Source organism: Amblyomma maculatum, chromosome 9, assembly GCF_055883805.1.
Source record: "Amblyomma maculatum isolate TAMU_Amacu chromosome 9, ASM5588380v1, whole genome shotgun sequence".
In the NCBI taxonomy this organism is placed as follows: Eukaryota; Metazoa; Arthropoda; class Arachnida; order Ixodida; family Ixodidae; genus Amblyomma; species Amblyomma maculatum.
Window position 1 is genome coordinate 128,909,992 of NC_139352.1, and position 16,359 is coordinate 128,926,350.

Consider the following 16,359-nt stretch of genomic DNA (forward strand, 5'->3'; position numbering starts at 1 on the left):
CGCACAGGGGCCGTATCCAGCGGAGGTTCCTTTCGGGAACCGTTCTCTTTCAAGATGACGTCAATTTGACGTCAGCAAGGCAGCGGGTGCCACCTCACGGCGAAGACGGGAAAGACAGCGGCCAATCAGCGATGGCGCCAGATCGTAGGCGTGTCCACCACGAGCATGTGGCTTTTTCTGGTACCAAATACTTGTACCAAAGTGGTGTTAAGCACGAAATAAATCTAATAATTACATAGTAATGCAAACTAGTGAATAATAGACTGAAATATTCTTAGAAGCATCCTGTTAACAACTGCCAAGCAATTATCTTGGCTCATGAGTACCTTTCTTCGCCGCTAGATGGTGTTGCGCGCGCGGCGGCGTCGTCTGCTTTCTCGCTCGCTGTGAAGTTTGTGTAAGTTCTGCCTTTCGCACAGAGTGGCAAATATCCTAATAACGATGTCTACAACGCCCGTAGTATGCAGTCCGAATCACGCTAGCTCTTTGACGGAGTAGTTGCTGCCGCCGTTGCGAGTACGAACGAGCTGCTTGATACCGGCACCGCGCCAGCGCGTCCGCGCCTGCCTATGTAGCGGGGCAGCGTCCGTAGCCTTATCGGCCGCTCAAGCGTCGTGAGTATGCGCGACCTTTCCGTGAATAGCTGTCAATGTAGGACGCAGCCGATGACACATGGAATCCGACTGCACTCGACCCAGTCAGCCACCGTCTGCTCCCCTTCCGCTGATGTAGAAGGAGGGAAAACTCAGCCCGCACTTACGGACGCGAATTATTTGTCTCTACGACTGCCGGATTCAAATGGTCGCACTGCTGTTGGCCGAGAGCTCCCGATCGTAAAGTAGCGATCGAAGCGCGTAGAGCACCTTTGCTTCTGACGGCAGCCCGGCATACCCCTTCGTCCCCACTTCGCTTCGCAATCGGCACGCAGCCTTAGCCAGTGTTGCCGCAAAACCTCCTGAGACATGTAGAAGGCGTTGTCTCGTTTTTCTTTTTTTTCTTTTTTTTTTTACTGCGTCAGTTTACTAAACCCGCAAAGCGCTGCCCAAAAAAAAAACAAAAAAAAAGGATACCACGGCCGTACTCAAGCAGCTGCGCGGCGCGCGCCGTCGCTCGACTACGGCCATGAGGCGCCACAGCGAGCGCAGAGCGGTTCCATTTCGAAGCGGTTCCTGCGCCGGCCGGCAAAAAGGTTCCTTTCGGAGCGGTGGCCCCGCCCCATGCCGCTCCGTGACGTAGGCGAAAAACGTGGAGCCGCCTCCGGAAGTTTTGGGGGTCACGCCGGACGTGACGCAGCAACCAATTAGGGGCGGCGAAAGGAACCAGTTCCCGACCGGAACCGTCGCGGGATCTGGCCCCAGCACACGGACGCCTCCGTTTCGCCTCCATCGAAACGCAGCCGCAAGAGGTCGCGTTCGAATCCGGGTACTCCGGCACAGTAGTCGGGCGTCTTACCACTGCACCACCCCGGCGGGGCGCTTCACCACCTCTCTTCCTCCGATCTCCTGTCAGTGCTGTTGTTGTGGCTGTAGGAAGAAGGAAAAGAAAATGCACGGACCTGCTACAGGCTCTGTAGCTGAGCCACCTCCGCTGCCTTGTGCGGACAGAAGAGAAAATAGAGAAGGAAAAAGAAGAGGGAGAGAAAGACGTGCGCCGCAACAAGGGTACGGGGCTGGGACGGTAGGTCAACGCCGCTTGCGGCGGTGGTTGGCCAACCACCGAATTTTTGTTGTAGGCCGTCATTGCACCCGCCACCGCTTAGGTGGTGGACGACGGCTGTTGCGGCTCGCGTCTTTCTGTCCCTCTTTTTTTTCTTCCCTATTTTCTCTCCTGTTCGCACGAGGCAGCGAAGGTGGCTCAGCTATAGAGCCAGTAGCAGGGCCGCGTATTTTCTTTTCCTTCTTCCTACAGCCACAACAACAACAGCGGTCGTCCACCACCGAAGCAGTGGCAGGTGCAATGATGGCCTACAACAGATAAAATTCGGTAGCTGGCCAGCCCCCGCCGCAAGCGGCGTTGACCTACCGTCCCAGCCGCGTAGGGCCAAGGACTGCCACCCTTTACCACATCCCCCTTCCGCCTGTCAGTGCACGTTAAAGATCCCCAGGTGGTCTAAATTACTCCTAAGCCCTCCACTACAAGCCCCTCTTTGTCTTTCCACTTTATCTCTCACCTTCCTTCTTTCCTCTACGGCGCGGTTCAGGTGTCCACGGAAACAAGTGTGAGATACTGCGTCTTTCTCATCCTGCGAACCAGTTAATAATAATAATAATAATAATAATAATAATAATAATAATAATAATAATAATAATAATAATAATAATAATAATAACAACATTACACCTACAATTTTCTGTCTCTGTTCTCCTATAACACCATTTTCGATAGCCGCTACGTTTCAGCCCCATAGGTGAATACAGGTAAGATGCAACTGTCATACTATTTTCTCTTGACCTATACCAGTAAGCTGCTAGTCACAATCTGCGAGTGCCTGCCAAATGCGCTCCATCCCAATCTTATGGCGAATCGAGTGGGAGAGCAGGCGCACTCGAGAGCCCTTCGAAAGTGCTCTCAGACAAGCGGGCGCCCTCCAGTGGGAGAGTAGGAGTAGAATCACTGGCTTCCAATGGTAGAAGAGGAGGGCTTTTCCTCCGCTGAGAGCACCCGAGTGCACTCCCGGCTGTTCCCTCGTCTAAAGCGAGAGCAGAGGAAGTCACGTGGCATAAAGCGTCATATCCGCGCAATCTTTTTTTTTTTTTCTCTGGAGTCCTCGACGCTCAAAATGGCGGCCGCAAAGACGCTCATCAGCTCGACGTACCACACCGCTGGCTTCTGGACTGCGCCTGTTTGTCGAGAGCGCAGCGGCGGTGTTGTGTTCACGTGAGAGGCGGCGCGCGGTGCGTGCCTTTTCGTTCGTTTCCCATTACCCTGGACTACAGTGTTCCCTGGACCGCGGAATGCCTGGATGGAGCGGATTTCAAGTCGCCGACGCAACGCCATCCGTACCAGATGTCCGCGCGTCGGCAAGGCGAGCAGCAATATTCCCGACCGCAGATTCGGAGGTCATCTGCGGTGTGTGGATGTGTGTACTAGCCTCTTGTGTAAAGGAGCAGCGGATGCCACGAAGCTCATTCCCATGGGACTCAGGCTGTCGGCACGGGCGCACGTGACGACGGCAGCGGATTCGAACACTATGGAATGTGCACACGTGAATTTGGTTTTGGTTTGATTTGTGGGGTTTAACGTCCCAAAGCGACTCAGGCTATGAGAGACGCCGTAGTGGAGGACTCCGGAAATTTAGACCACCTGGGGTTCTTTAACGTGCACTGACATCGCACAGCACACGGGCACCTTGCTTTTCGCCTCCATCGAAAAGCGGCCGCCTTGTACAGCACTACAGGTGTGAGGATCGAAACCATGCTGGAGCCTGTTGCCTCGCCCAGGGAGTTTATTTCATTGCTATTGGTTTAGCGTTGTGGTCTTTGTTTGACGAGGCTATTTAATGAGGTGTCAGGGGGGCATTTTGGGGAGAAGAGACGAGTTGCAATAAAAATGCTGTAACCTCGTTCGACTTCGAGTAGCTCTCCAAGGTACCCTGCAGGTGCACCTCAACAGACCGCCGGTCAGTGCATCCGAACACGGCGGGTGAGAGAACCCTTTCGAAGGCCAGCAGTTGAACAGACCGTCGCCTCTCTGGACGAGCACGGCGGGTAACAGCTTGGACAGCGGCTTCGAAACTTAAGCGAATTTTTGTCAGGAGCGAAAAGCATTGCTCAGGTACTGTATGCATGTTTGAAAGTCACTGCTGGCATCGAAAGGGCCAAAGGAGGCAGACCGCCGCGCTGTGAAAACGAGACAAAACAAGCGGTTCTTCACGGAGCGTTGGCCTCAACTCGGGTTGCAACTGCCGCCATTGCGGGCAGGCGGAGAATGCTGGGGAGAAAAGTGTGGTCACGTGGTCGTGGTTCGCTGCCCTCGACACGCAGACAGCGTTCCAGTGGGAGGACAGTTACACCCTCCCTCGGCGTGCTCCTGTACTGCTCTGCGATGCTCCGCGCCTCTGCTCTTGTCCCCCCAACCGAATGCGCCATTATTCTCCTATTTCCCTTTCATGGTCCGCCTCATCGTACTTTAGTGGTCCAAAGCGCCACACACACATTTTTTTCTGCTGTTTTTTTTTAAATACTGCTGCAATACACACATCGCGATGTGCGATTAGCGCCTCGCTGGAGCACCCCCCCCCCCTCGCTTTGCTGTGACCAGCTTGCATCCTCTAACAAGTATACGTGCTGATGATCTGCGCTAGGGCGGAGAGGTGCGGTGCTTTCGAGCCTAAACAGTCGCGCGTGACTCCTTCACAGCAGGAGCTAAGGCTGTAGTGGGTGTACATGTACGAAATTGTCGTTTCTTTTTATTCCCTTTGCAGTGGCGTTTCATCGGCTGCAGCTGTTGACCTAGATACTTTTTTTTGCAAAACAAAATGACGCATAGCTGCTGTCTTAGCCGAGTCCCGGATATATTTACCTCGCTATGAACCAGGAGGCAGTGAACAGACTGGAAAACGCATAACCGCTTCCGGAAGGGCGCAAGTTGTTTATCAGTGGGTCCCGTATGCGGGTGTCTTTTGAATAAATCACGGCATTTCATCCCACGCCAGCAAACTACAGATTCACCGTGCAGCAAAGGAACTGTTTAGTGCTTATATCTTTATTCGTGCCTCGTTTACTTGCAGCTGCATGTTTAGTGCTAAAATGGGAGGTGCAGAAAAAAATAAAGAAAACATCCAAAATAACAAGAATCACGCACAACTAAAAACAGTGCAAACTAATGCAATCAACGAACGCTGTGCAAAACAAAAAAACACCTAGCCAAAGGAACAATTCACGGAGCATGAATTAAGCGTAAAAATTAAGCGAGAATTCGAACGCATTACTTCTCGACGCACATTCACGCACTTCATGATCACTGTTCTGTCCAATCAGGCAAAAGACCTCGTCCCAACGTCCTGCCAACTTACTTTGGGCAGCCATCTGGTCGGGCCGACGTCTGCTGCCAAGGTCGGCCCATCACGGGGATCGACATTGGCCTAAGACCTATTAGGTCGGTTAATGGTTGGCATGCCGAGGTTGACCCGACGTCGTCCATGGCCGACACGAACTTCGTGCAAAGATGTGTTCTTACACCTCGAGGCAAAAAACTGGAGGTAAAGACGTCGTCGGTTGGAATTATTTTCCTAAACTAGGCTCGAACTTGACTAGAAGGAAGCGAAATGGGATGACACCAATCTGAACGCTGCGCAAAGAACTGCTGCGTCACAATTTAAATACAAATCCACGTTACTTTTTTATTTCTGCATCTTATCCACACTTCCTGTTCTGTTCACTCCACACAGGAGGCAAGAAAGGCTTTCTCACTAAAGCATTCGCCTCTCGAACATCCGGCTTCCATGACGTCCAAATAAGGAAGCCAAAGTATGTACATATCAAACGGACAGCCAAAAGTCGGCATCGGTGACATTCTCTTATAACCGCCCGTAGATTTTCAATAATGGAGCGCAGGACAGATTTTTACATTACCTTGAAGCGATCATGAACAGAAAACAGTACCGTATTGGATCGATGTCTAATGTCAAAACAGTGCATATACACTGAAGGTCCAATAAATACATACAATAGCAGCGTATGGATACCAGCGAGAACATGAAACAGCGAGTTATAGGGAAAATAAATTATGTGCTTGCAAACAAAAGGCCTTAAAGGCCCAGTATGCAGAATGATCAAGAGCTGTGCGTTTTTCCTATGTACAGTCCGACTTCATTATAAAAGTTTACCCAGCTTTTTCTTTGCATAGCCTGATCTGCGCTGACATTAATATGAAGGTAAAATATGCACTCGCATCTATAAACTGCACTCTATAACGCAAAATCGTTGCCTTTAGGGGTCCCGGAACACGCTTTGACATTTCTGTGTGACAAGCACTGTGCGTGAGTATCGAGCGGTTGCAACTGTTTTATTGTGACAATCTGTCACCGTGACAGACATTCAGGAGTCCTGCCCATTAGAAACCCTTCGACCCCACCGAAACCGTCAATTCATCTCCCCACACTGCTCTGCCCTACTGAAGTACCAACACGCCGGCGAAATTGACAACCAACCAGTATACAAGCATTTTTTATAGTCAGAGAGTAGTTATCGGGGGTAAATCCACCTACTATCGCGGGCTCTCGATCCTATATCAGGTTTCATGATCACCCTGCTATTTCTTTCTTTCTTTCTTTCTTTCTTTCTTTCTTTCTTTCTTTCTTTCTTTCTTTCTTTCTTTCTTTCTTTCTTTCTTTCTTTCTTTCTTTCTTTCTTTCCTTCAATTTTTCTTTGCAAAATAATGCTCCCGTGCGCGCCCGAAAATGCCGTAAAAATTCAAGTCAAGGCAGGCTCGCTGGCCGACCACGCGGACTGGCAGCTTTCGATCAGTTAATCGTCGTCGAATGTGAAATCATGCACTTTTGGCTTCGCTTTCTGCATGCACAATTTACCTCCCAACTTGTAAGGAAGAGTGGAACGGACACGAGCTAGAAACTGCAGTTTCCAAACGTGTGCGGTTAGCTTGAGAGCGCGGTATATCAACCACAAACGTCGCCCACTGCATGCAGAGTAGTGCCCCTCAGCTTCCACTTCGCTCCTTTCCATCTTTACAAATGCGTCGAGACCTTGCCACGCTTGCTTACACACGTTATATAAGCTGCGGTTTCTACGTCCTAAATCGTGGCTCACGCGCGTTACCGCATGGTTCAACGTGGCGCACACGCCGTAATGGCGGCTAGGCACGTGAAGTAATCGACTGAGGTAGATTTGTAACGTAGCGACATGCCTCCATAGGTACTGATGGTAACGAAAAACGTTTGGTTCAGCCATTTCAGCTGCAGCGTCCAGGAGGGGCCCTCGGCCCCTGCAGCGGATGTAGAAAGCTGAACCTGGCTTCTCATTCAGAACTGCCTTCCCGTAGAAAAGAGCAGAAAGGGAGATTACGCTTACGGAAGCTGGCCGCTCCAGTGAGAATTATCGGGGTGTGCGTACTTTTCCTAGACCGAATCGAATATGAACGAATAGTCTACAGTGTCGCTACTATATATAATTCAGTCAGAAACCAAATCGAATACCAACCGAATATAGTGAATGGATCCGAAGCGAATATGAATAGTGTCCAAACGTCAAAAAATGAACACGTTACATGTATATTGTGCGGTAAAGCTTTTTACATTCAAATTAAATATCATTCTAATGTTGTGTTAGAAATGCACTAGAATTTTGAAATAATAGCTATAAAGCTGCTACTTTTCTCGTTATTATGACGTTCAAACCATAAAACAATGATGCCACTCCCACTAAAAAAGAAAAAAAAAAGAACGAAGCGAGAGAGACCAACTGGGAAATTTCCTGTCGGAAAGAATTCCCTTTTACATTTCAGAATTGGTCTCGAATTGAGATCTAACCCAAATGAGCAAAACTATTAGTTGAGTCGGACTACTTGAAGATACTGTGAGGCAGTATTTTTTACAAGGGAATTGCAAAATTGAAACTATGAGACTGACATGCTTTTCTGTAACTGAAGCCCAATATCCATCGAACACTCTCTTGTACTCCATTTACGGCATCTTCTCGCTGGAGCCAGTGCTACTGTTAATTAAGCGAAGCTATTTCGTTTATTAATCCTTGCACACGAATACTGTAGAAATTGTGAAACAATTCGGCACATTAACCAGCCAATATCATTATTAGAAGACTCTAAAGTTCAAAGATCTGAGTTTGTAAAAATGAATGTGACGATTCAATTCAAGGAAATAGTCTTGGAATTAGACTTTCTTCTTTTCTTTTTTTATTGCGCAAGTTCGCCCTTCGGCATAAGGGTTTAAATATATTGATACAGGCCTGTGGCAGCAATGAATGCCAAGAGCTCTCGGTGGTGTGGGCCATGTGTCCATACCCCTGTGTCGGCCGGTCTGGTAGGGCGGTAAGAGTGGCTTCTAAGGTGTGCCTTGCGGGCCACGCGAAGACCAGGTCAAGTTGTTAGGAAGTGGTCTAGTGTGGCCTCCATAGCAGGGGCTGGGCAGAAAGGGCAGTTTGTGGGAGCAGTCTGGCTGGTCCAGGAAGATTTTACAGCAGACGTTAACGCAGCACCCACGCGGATTCTTCTCAGCGCCACCTCCTAACGGCGAGTTAAACCGCCGGGAAGGTTTGATCCACACGGTGGAATTAAAGCACGCGTGGAGCGGCGAAGAAATTCTTTTGCAGGCCCTACGGAATTTCCTGCGGACAACTTTAACATAGGCAGAGGATATGTCACTTTCTGGGAACAGGACGCATCATCAGTTTCCGTGAGACGGAGCGTAGTGCGGGGAGCCCACACCACACGCACAGGGCAAAGATATGTTTGCACAATATTGCAGATATCGTTGATGATGTCGAAGGTATTAGCTATACTCCGTAATGCTCGGACTGCTTGGCTTGATTCTGTATGCAAGATCAGAATGGTCGGGGGTCTGCTAATGTAGACAAACCGTCGCGAATGGCAACGAGCTCTGCTATTAGAGAAGAAAGGTGCGTTGCTTCTGTTCTATATGAACGTATGTGGCGTATTTCAGTAAGCAATGGACAAATGAGGTATAGTATGTAAAACCTCATAGTCAGTGCTTGCCTTTACATAAGCTTGAAGTGCCCCTGTAGTGTCTGTGTAATGATCTGGCTCAGCTTCTTGCACCGAATGTTGAACTCGGAGCTTTTCTCGTAGCGGACGGTTGTTCGTCATCTGTGGCCGATTCCATGGAGGTTCCGAAGGCGTTGCTTCAAGCAGCGTACAAGACGAATCAAAATAATGCGCTAATGCAGACGCTGCAGGAATAGCTTCACGCCTCAGGTAGCGCGCTGCACGACGCTGCTCATCAATGGTGTTCAGCTGGGCCTCCGCTTGGAGAGTAGGAATGGATGTCAGGCGAGGGAGGCCAGTGATGGCTCGCATTGCCTCTCTATTAGGCTTTCAAAATGGAAAATTTACCTTTGAAAAGTGACCGATACAAAATTGACACATACCTCATGTTCCCGTTTTTTATTATATGATTTGGGACTAAATGGGCTATGGGCACACCAATTCCAAATGAAAATCATTTGGGTATACTCACCAATTTGAAATCAAAAATTCCAACCGGGATTTGCGATTGGCCTACCGGAGTAAGCTGAACTACAACTAGGAATATAAATCCCAAATGCAAGGCCAAATGGAATATGAAAGGTGGTTCATTTGAAACTAAACCTAATGCAAATTCCATTTAGATGTCCATTTTGAACTTAAAAACGCCAATAGTCAGCCGCCAACGGGTGTAAACAATTGAAATTTGAAAGTCCATTTGTATTTTCTTCTTTTTCAGTTGCTATTGCAATCGGACTAGTTGGAGAACTGAACTGGCCCAAACTGTTCTTTTTCTTCGACTGATATATTGTAAGGCCGCCCTTGCCTCGACACCGTCTGTCTTTTTTTTTCGTTGCCGTCTTTTCCCAGCACCCCTGCAACAAGCAGCTTGAAATTAACAGAAACAGCGTGTGGTCTGGCACTGAAATGGAAGCTGTAAGTTTTACTATCACGTACCGTCTTTGCCAAAAGTAACCAGGCTGCACGATTTGCACCTTAGCCCCGTCGTTAAGCGTTTTACAGGACATGCCAAATTATTAATCACCTGTGCGGACAAAATGCCCATCACTCTTATCTGTAAAGACCATTTTTCGCTTTCTGAAATAGATCAAGGGCTCCAAACACGGTTGAGAAGGAAACCCTGCAGCAAGGTTACTTTTGGCAAAGACGGTCGGTACGTATAACATGAAATGTATTTGCCCCAGTTCATCAGTGTAAGCTTTGATGTTGGGTGTACACAAATGCAGCTGCTATATTGTCGTGCAGCCGAGATAACCTGCGACGTGAGTACAGAGCACACATATCGCAATGCCAATCTTCTACCTTTATTTATTTTTCTTTTTCCGCGCTATCGCGTGTCAAGACAACCTGTCGGCTACCGACGTACGCACACGACGCATGTGCGAGGTTAACAGCCCCGAAAGCGTACTGGGACGAGCATTAGGCGCTTCACGTCAGTCGACGTAAGCGCAACAGGTTTGACTGTCCTCTGTTTACGAACGCCAAGAAGCGGGGAAAAAAAAAGTAATAAAAATAATGCATCAAATTCCTGAGTATCGCGCCAAGAAAGACCAGTGAACGGCGCGACTCCCAGAAAAGAAATCAACGAAGAGAAGAGAAAGCAAAAATAAAACGAGAAGTGACAGGTACGGGGAAGGAGAACCATGGAGTGAGGGGAAGACAGGGAAGAGAAACACGCGCCAACTCGGAACGAAAACAAACGTGCGCCGGAAAAGTATTCGCGATTGAGCTGCCCTAGGCGACCCAACACGGCAGCAAGATTCGAGTCTCCAAACTGTGCGAGCAAGAGGAACAGGGGTGGAGGGAAAAATACGCAAAAACACAAACCGACGCAAAATTGAAACAAGCAGCAGCGCGAAGAAAAAAAATAAGAAAAAAAAAAGCGCGCCGCCTCAACTCCGGAGCGCGCGACGGCCACGGACGACAGGCGCAGCGCTGCGCGCCGGCACATTTCGATAACGCGGAACACTGCCGTGAAGCCAGGATCGCATGTGTCGCCATTCCAGCGGCAGCGTAGCCAGCGCGTGCGTGTGTGTCAAGGAAGGCTCGCTCAGATTCCGGAGAGCGGCGCGCCGCATTTTGGTCTTTGCTCGTCCTTGCTGTCCGTATCCCCGTTTTCCATTCGTGATGCGCCCACTTTTCTGAAGCGCAAAAAAACAGTCGCAGCAGCGGTGTGAAGGCAGGGAGGAGCGGCGCAATTAAACAGCGGGCTTTCGGAAAAATGTGCAGGGCATATCCGCCGTCACGTCGATCGAGACGAGCCGATTGGCTAAAAAATAAATAAATAAAAGAAGATCACCGGCTCACCTTTGGGCAATCCTCCTTCCGCTTTCTTGGCTTCTTTGCTTTCCTTGAAGCTGCTGCTTTCCTCGATCTCTCTCCCCCTTCCTCTATTTTTTTTTTCTTCCTCCAACTGCGTTCGTCGCACTCTGCTGCTAGAGCTAGACTTTCAGTCGCTGCTCCCGCGCTGAACAAGTCAGGGTATCACCGCAGCCGCCGCTAGAGCAGCAGCAGATTCCGCATTCCGGGCAAGGCGCGCAGACGCCGACGGCACGCGCATTGGTTTCGAGCACGGCACTGCGGTTGCACGGTAAAGCACACGCAATCGTCGTCGTCGAATGAGATCGGCCTCACACGGGCACCACCACACGCATCCGTGCGCGCGCGCACACACACACTCACGCCAGGCCAGCGTAACGCCAGCCCGATTTTTGACGCTTCTCTGGCGGCTGCCGTCAGCGAGCGAGCGATGCTCCTCCCTCCCTCCACCCCGCACGCACGCGGGAGGGCGCTACCATACGTCGGATGTGACGCCTTGTCCGGTACTTCCGGTAGTGTTTAAAGCAACAGCTGTCCTCTGGTAGTCGACCTACTAATTATGTACTTTCGGTTTCGGTTCTTAAAATTAAAATGTTATTTTGTTTGCTTTCACTTATTCATTTAAGAACGCTTTGCATTCCACTAATAGCCGCACCTTGTTGTAACAATTTTTCTGCAGTCTTCTAGTTTTTCAGACAATATAACATCACATCATCATCACATCAACAAAAAAAATTACCTTTCTTATTTCTTTTATTAAAATTTTTGTTGGTAGTTATAGTAAGATAGCTCTTAAAATTTCTCATTTGACTCATTTTGCTGGTTCGCACAACCTATTAGTTTTCAATTATTTTGTTTTCAGGGCATTAGAAGTTTGCAAGAACATTGACTTCTTTTTTCCGAAAATATGTCATTATTCAAAAGTTCGAGGTAAATGACCCTGCATGGTTATTCCGGTAATTATCTGCACATTTGTAAAACTCTGGTTGCCTGTTCTCAAATGTTCTTTTGGTGCTCTGGTGCAAGTTGTAACATGTCGCAACAAGATGCGTGCATGTGAGTGAACACATGTGAGTAGTATTTGAATACAGCGCTCCTAGCGGTTGTTGACTGCCGACGACGTCTTGAACGTGGATATGTTAGTGAATCTAGTAATGCTTTTCAATATTTGGCTTGCACTGTTTCGCGCGCCGCGAGGGGACGTGTTGTCCAATACAATCAAACGAAAGAGCTGTCGCGCATGTATATACGGTTAGTTTGAACGTTTTGAACCTTCGAACTCTGAAGTCAGTGCGTAAACGTTGCAAGATGGACGGTTTCGAGCTGGAGATGACCCAAGTTATCCACGACTCTGACGAATCCGAGGATGAAGACGACAACCGTGAAGTGCGTATAGGACGTTTCCCGCCGTACAGTGCGTTCGCGCTGGCTCATGCTAGTTTAGTGTTTTTTTACCGGAAGATATCTCAGTAGCTCGTGTTGCAGCACGCGTCTGCCTCTTTTTTGCATTGCATAGCATTGTTTCCGAACGAACGCCCAGCTATCCCTCAGTACGCCGTAGAGCACGAACGAGAACCGGCCGTTGTGCTGGCGGCTGTCGTCGCATCTAGACACCGATGCCAAGTGCACGGTACACCGTGGCCAAGTGTTCGTTGCCGTTGCCCGCTGACCGCGTCAGTGGCAACTTATCCCTTTTAATCATACTGCATACATCCTTGCATCATGTTTCTACTTCTTTTGTGTTTCCCTTCTGCAATTAAGCTTTCGACCTCGAATTTGGGGGTTAGTTTCTAACGTGGCGTGCTTTTCCGTTCCGTTCAGTACAGTCGCTACATCGCGAACTGTCGTATTCAAAAACTGGGAAGAAAAAGAAAGGGGGGCGTGTCTAACTGCGAGCCCCTAGTTGCTGACACCCGATTTTTCATGCGGCTTACCGGTGTATCGCTCAAGAGGAAAGTATATAACAGTTGCATCTTACCTGTACTGACTATGGGGAAGAAACGTGATGGCTATTGACAAGGTTCTACTCAAGTTGAGGACAACGCAGAGAGCTATGGAATGGAAAATGGGAGGTGCAACGTTACTACGTAGGAATTGTGCAGAGTGGGTCGGGAAATAGCTCGAGTTAATGATACTCTTGCGGTCAACAAGAATAAATGGGTACGGGCAAGGCATGTAGTGCAAAAAGAGGGTAGCTTATGGTAGAAAAGGGTAATAAATTGGATACCAAAGAAAGGAAAGTTTAGCATGGAATGGCAGAAAGTCGTGTGAGGGGATATGATGAAGAAGCAGGGGTCAAGTAGATTCAGCTAGCACAGGACAGAGTTAATTGGAGGAATATGAGAGAGGCCTTTGCCCTACAGTGGGTTAGTCCGGCAGATGATATGATCTTTTATGCCGGATAGTGTTAATTATGTAAGCCTTGTTTAGTCCTTTTGAAATTTGGTACATATTCTTCGTTGCCATTTTTTTTCCCATCCACCTTTTGTTCTGGATCCATCGGTAAAATGCAGCAGCATAAAACATTTTCGTAACGGGTAAAGAATATCATAGCACCAGAACTGTCTTAAATGACAGCGTTGAAGGCTCTGTTCTGCAGAAAATCTGGAGTGGGCATTGTGAGCGGAGGATCACGCTTCTGGCAGGTTGTAATTGGCAGATGACATGGCCTGGCACTGGTCGGTTATCGCTTCGTGTTATGTCACAAGAGCGCATCACATGCCTCGGAGTATGGGAGGGTAAGATGGGAATCGAGACCCTTGAATTCAGAGTCGACACGCTAGCCACACAAACACATTCATATGGGTTTTGGTTAAAGTGGGGCTTTATACCTATGTCATATCATCATCATCATCATCAGCCTGATTATACCCACTGCAGGGCAAAGGCCTCTCCCATATTTCTCCACTTAACCCGGTTCTGTGCTAGCTGCATCCACTTGACCCCTGCGAACTTCTTAATCTCATCCGCCCACCTAACTTTCTGCCGCCCCCTGCTACGCTTTCCTTCCCTTGGAATCCAGTTTGTTACCCTCAGCGACCGTCGGTTATCCTCTCTTCGCACTACATGTCCTGCCCATGTCCATTTCTTCTTCTTAATTTCTACTAGAATGTCGTTAACTTGAGTTATTTCTCTGACCCACTCTGCACGCTTTCTATCTCTTAATGTTACCCCTACCATTTTTCGTTCCATAGCCCTCTGGGTTGTCCTCAACTATGTCATATGGTGCTGAGCTAATGAGTATCTTCAAAATTATAGAGGCACAAATGAAGATTACTGCTTAAACCAGTAGCAAAAGGCATTTATGCGAATGAGGATCCAAACAAATGGGGACAATAACTGTCACATTGTACCCTTAAAGAGTGTCTGCCAAATTTTCTTTCACATAAATATTTGCATGTCTTCACATATGCAGTTCTAGATCCTACAAGTCTAGAAGCGAACACAAAGATACAGCACAGCGTACCAAAAGAATTCTGGCTTAGTGTGCATGCAGCAGTATAGTAGTTGAACAAACCACCCCAGCAAAGTTTGATTTGTCAGAATATACAATGGGGTGAATATGCTGATATATATGCAGCTGCTTGTGTGCTCTTGCTTTTGAACACCATGGAACTTATAATGCATAGCTTGGACATTTAAAACTGGTGTATTTAGGCACACTATTTACCAAAGCGGAGCTGTTTCTCCAATGTGTGACCAGCTAACATGTTGTGCTTGTGTTCTGAAATAGCTTCAAAGCTCATAGGCATTTCCAACAAAACCAAATGATAAGAATTATACAGAAAAGGTCCCAGAGTACACAAGCCAAAGGTGCAACGTTTTCCATATATTAAGGCTCATTACTCACCAGTGAGCCTGTCTGTCCACGCGTCATTAAGAAGTGTCCCACTTCTTCGCCTAGGTCGGCCGACCTAGTGGTTATAGTGCCTGTCTCGGCTGCGGGAGGTGGTTAGTTCGAAACCCACCGCCGGACACCCACCAGTAAAAATTGGTACAAGCGTCCCCCGCCCTGGCGCCCAGCTTCCTCAGGAGGTCGAGCTTGGAAAAAGCTCCGCTAACCCCGCTGCCCCCTCTGGGGCACAATCAGTTTCGAACACCTCAGCTTGCGGTGGGTTTGGGCCCACCGGGGAGGGGGGACGCAGCGGGGTTTACGAAGCTTCTCCCAAGCGCAACCCCTAGAAAAGCCCAGCGCCAGATCGGGGGGACGCTTGTATCCATTTTTACCGGTGGGTGTCCGGCGGTGGGTTTGGAACTAACCACCTCCCGCAGCCGACCTAGGATACCAAGAGACTTGATGTCGTGACCAGTCGTGATGTCACAGTCTCGCTGTATCCCGTGGAATCTTGTGAAGAAGTGGGATCATGGCGTCGCATCCGGTCATGTCTAATAACCAGAACTGAGGTCATTATGACGTCACCAGGTGGTTCACACATATACAAAGCTGACCCCGCTGGACGTCTAATCCAGGCGTCCATGCGGCACCTTTCATTTGGCGCTTCCCCGGAATGCCGCACCACACAGCATGCAGAAACAGACGCAGTACAGCAGCGGCGTTTCAAATTGATTTACAGGAAAGAAAATGTGCAGTGTTTGTCACAATTCTCCACGAACACCTGAACTGAGCCATAAGAAAAGGGAGGATGGTGGGAGTGAAAAAAGAAAGAGGTGCCGTAGTGGAAGGCTACGGAACCGCGCTAAAAGTCCTTCGCCTCATTGCTCTTCAGTGGTCCATTGTGCCCCATAGAATCTTTTGCAGAAGCTGACAGGTAACTAGTAATTAAATGCAATGCAGTTTAAGGAGCAAACTGCCAGGATTTTTAAGATAAAGGTTTGTTAAGAGGTTTATTTGAACGTGCCAAAAGCTACTTATTAATGCTTTTAAACATGTGTCATTGTTCTCAGGTTCAAGCAGTCCTGAAAGTGCAACTTCAAGACACACCTGCAAGGTTCCAGACTTTTGTTCTGAAGCCAGGTGACTATTTGTGCTTTGAGAGAATCTTGGGAGCCATTCTGTGGGGTACTGGCATGAATATTTTTGTCTGTCTTTGGCTATATTCACCAATTGTGGTATGATGCCTCCAGTGTAGTGTGGATAAAGATGCTAGTCATTGAAATGCATTGTCATGATGTAATCAGTATGTGCTCAATTACATTGCTTGAGCTGAATGTCTGCACACGTTGATGTCAGTATCTTAAAAAGTCTTTAAGAAAGCAGCTCAACGTTTATTACTCTGACTGTACAAAGCTCTCATCAGTCAACATCATGATGGGCTGAGCTTTGTAATGTCCACATAATCTCTGGAGCAATATTCTATTTTCCTAGTCATATCTGCTATTAAC

The 16,359-nt window shown here is 48.3% G+C and overlaps 2 protein-coding genes across 5 annotated transcripts in view; one reads left to right on the top strand and one right to left on the bottom strand.

Moving 5' to 3' along the window:
* LOC146180365 (uncharacterized) overlaps nucleotides 1–11,465 on the bottom strand; it is a 451,687-nt gene extending 440,222 nt beyond the window's left edge. For all 3 annotated transcript variants that reach the window (XM_084579561.1, XM_084579562.1, XM_084579559.1), the window contains exon 1: nucleotides 11,005–11,465. The gene's annotated coding sequence lies outside the window, so the exon portion shown is untranslated. The remainder of the gene's footprint in view (nucleotides 1–11,004) is intronic.
* A 706-nt stretch (nucleotides 11,466–12,171) lies between these two features.
* The window catches only part of LOC146180369 (uncharacterized), a 29,718-nt gene continuing 25,530 nt past the window's right edge, over nucleotides 12,172–16,359 (top strand). For both annotated transcript variants that reach the window (XM_084579564.1, XM_084579565.1), the window contains exons 1-2: nucleotides 12,172–12,402; nucleotides 15,922–15,991. In XM_084579564.1, the coding sequence (XP_084435690.1) occupies nucleotides 12,325–12,402; nucleotides 15,922–15,991 (148 nt within the window). In that variant the 5' untranslated portion in view covers nucleotides 12,172–12,324. The remainder of the gene's footprint in view (nucleotides 12,403–15,921; nucleotides 15,992–16,359) is intronic.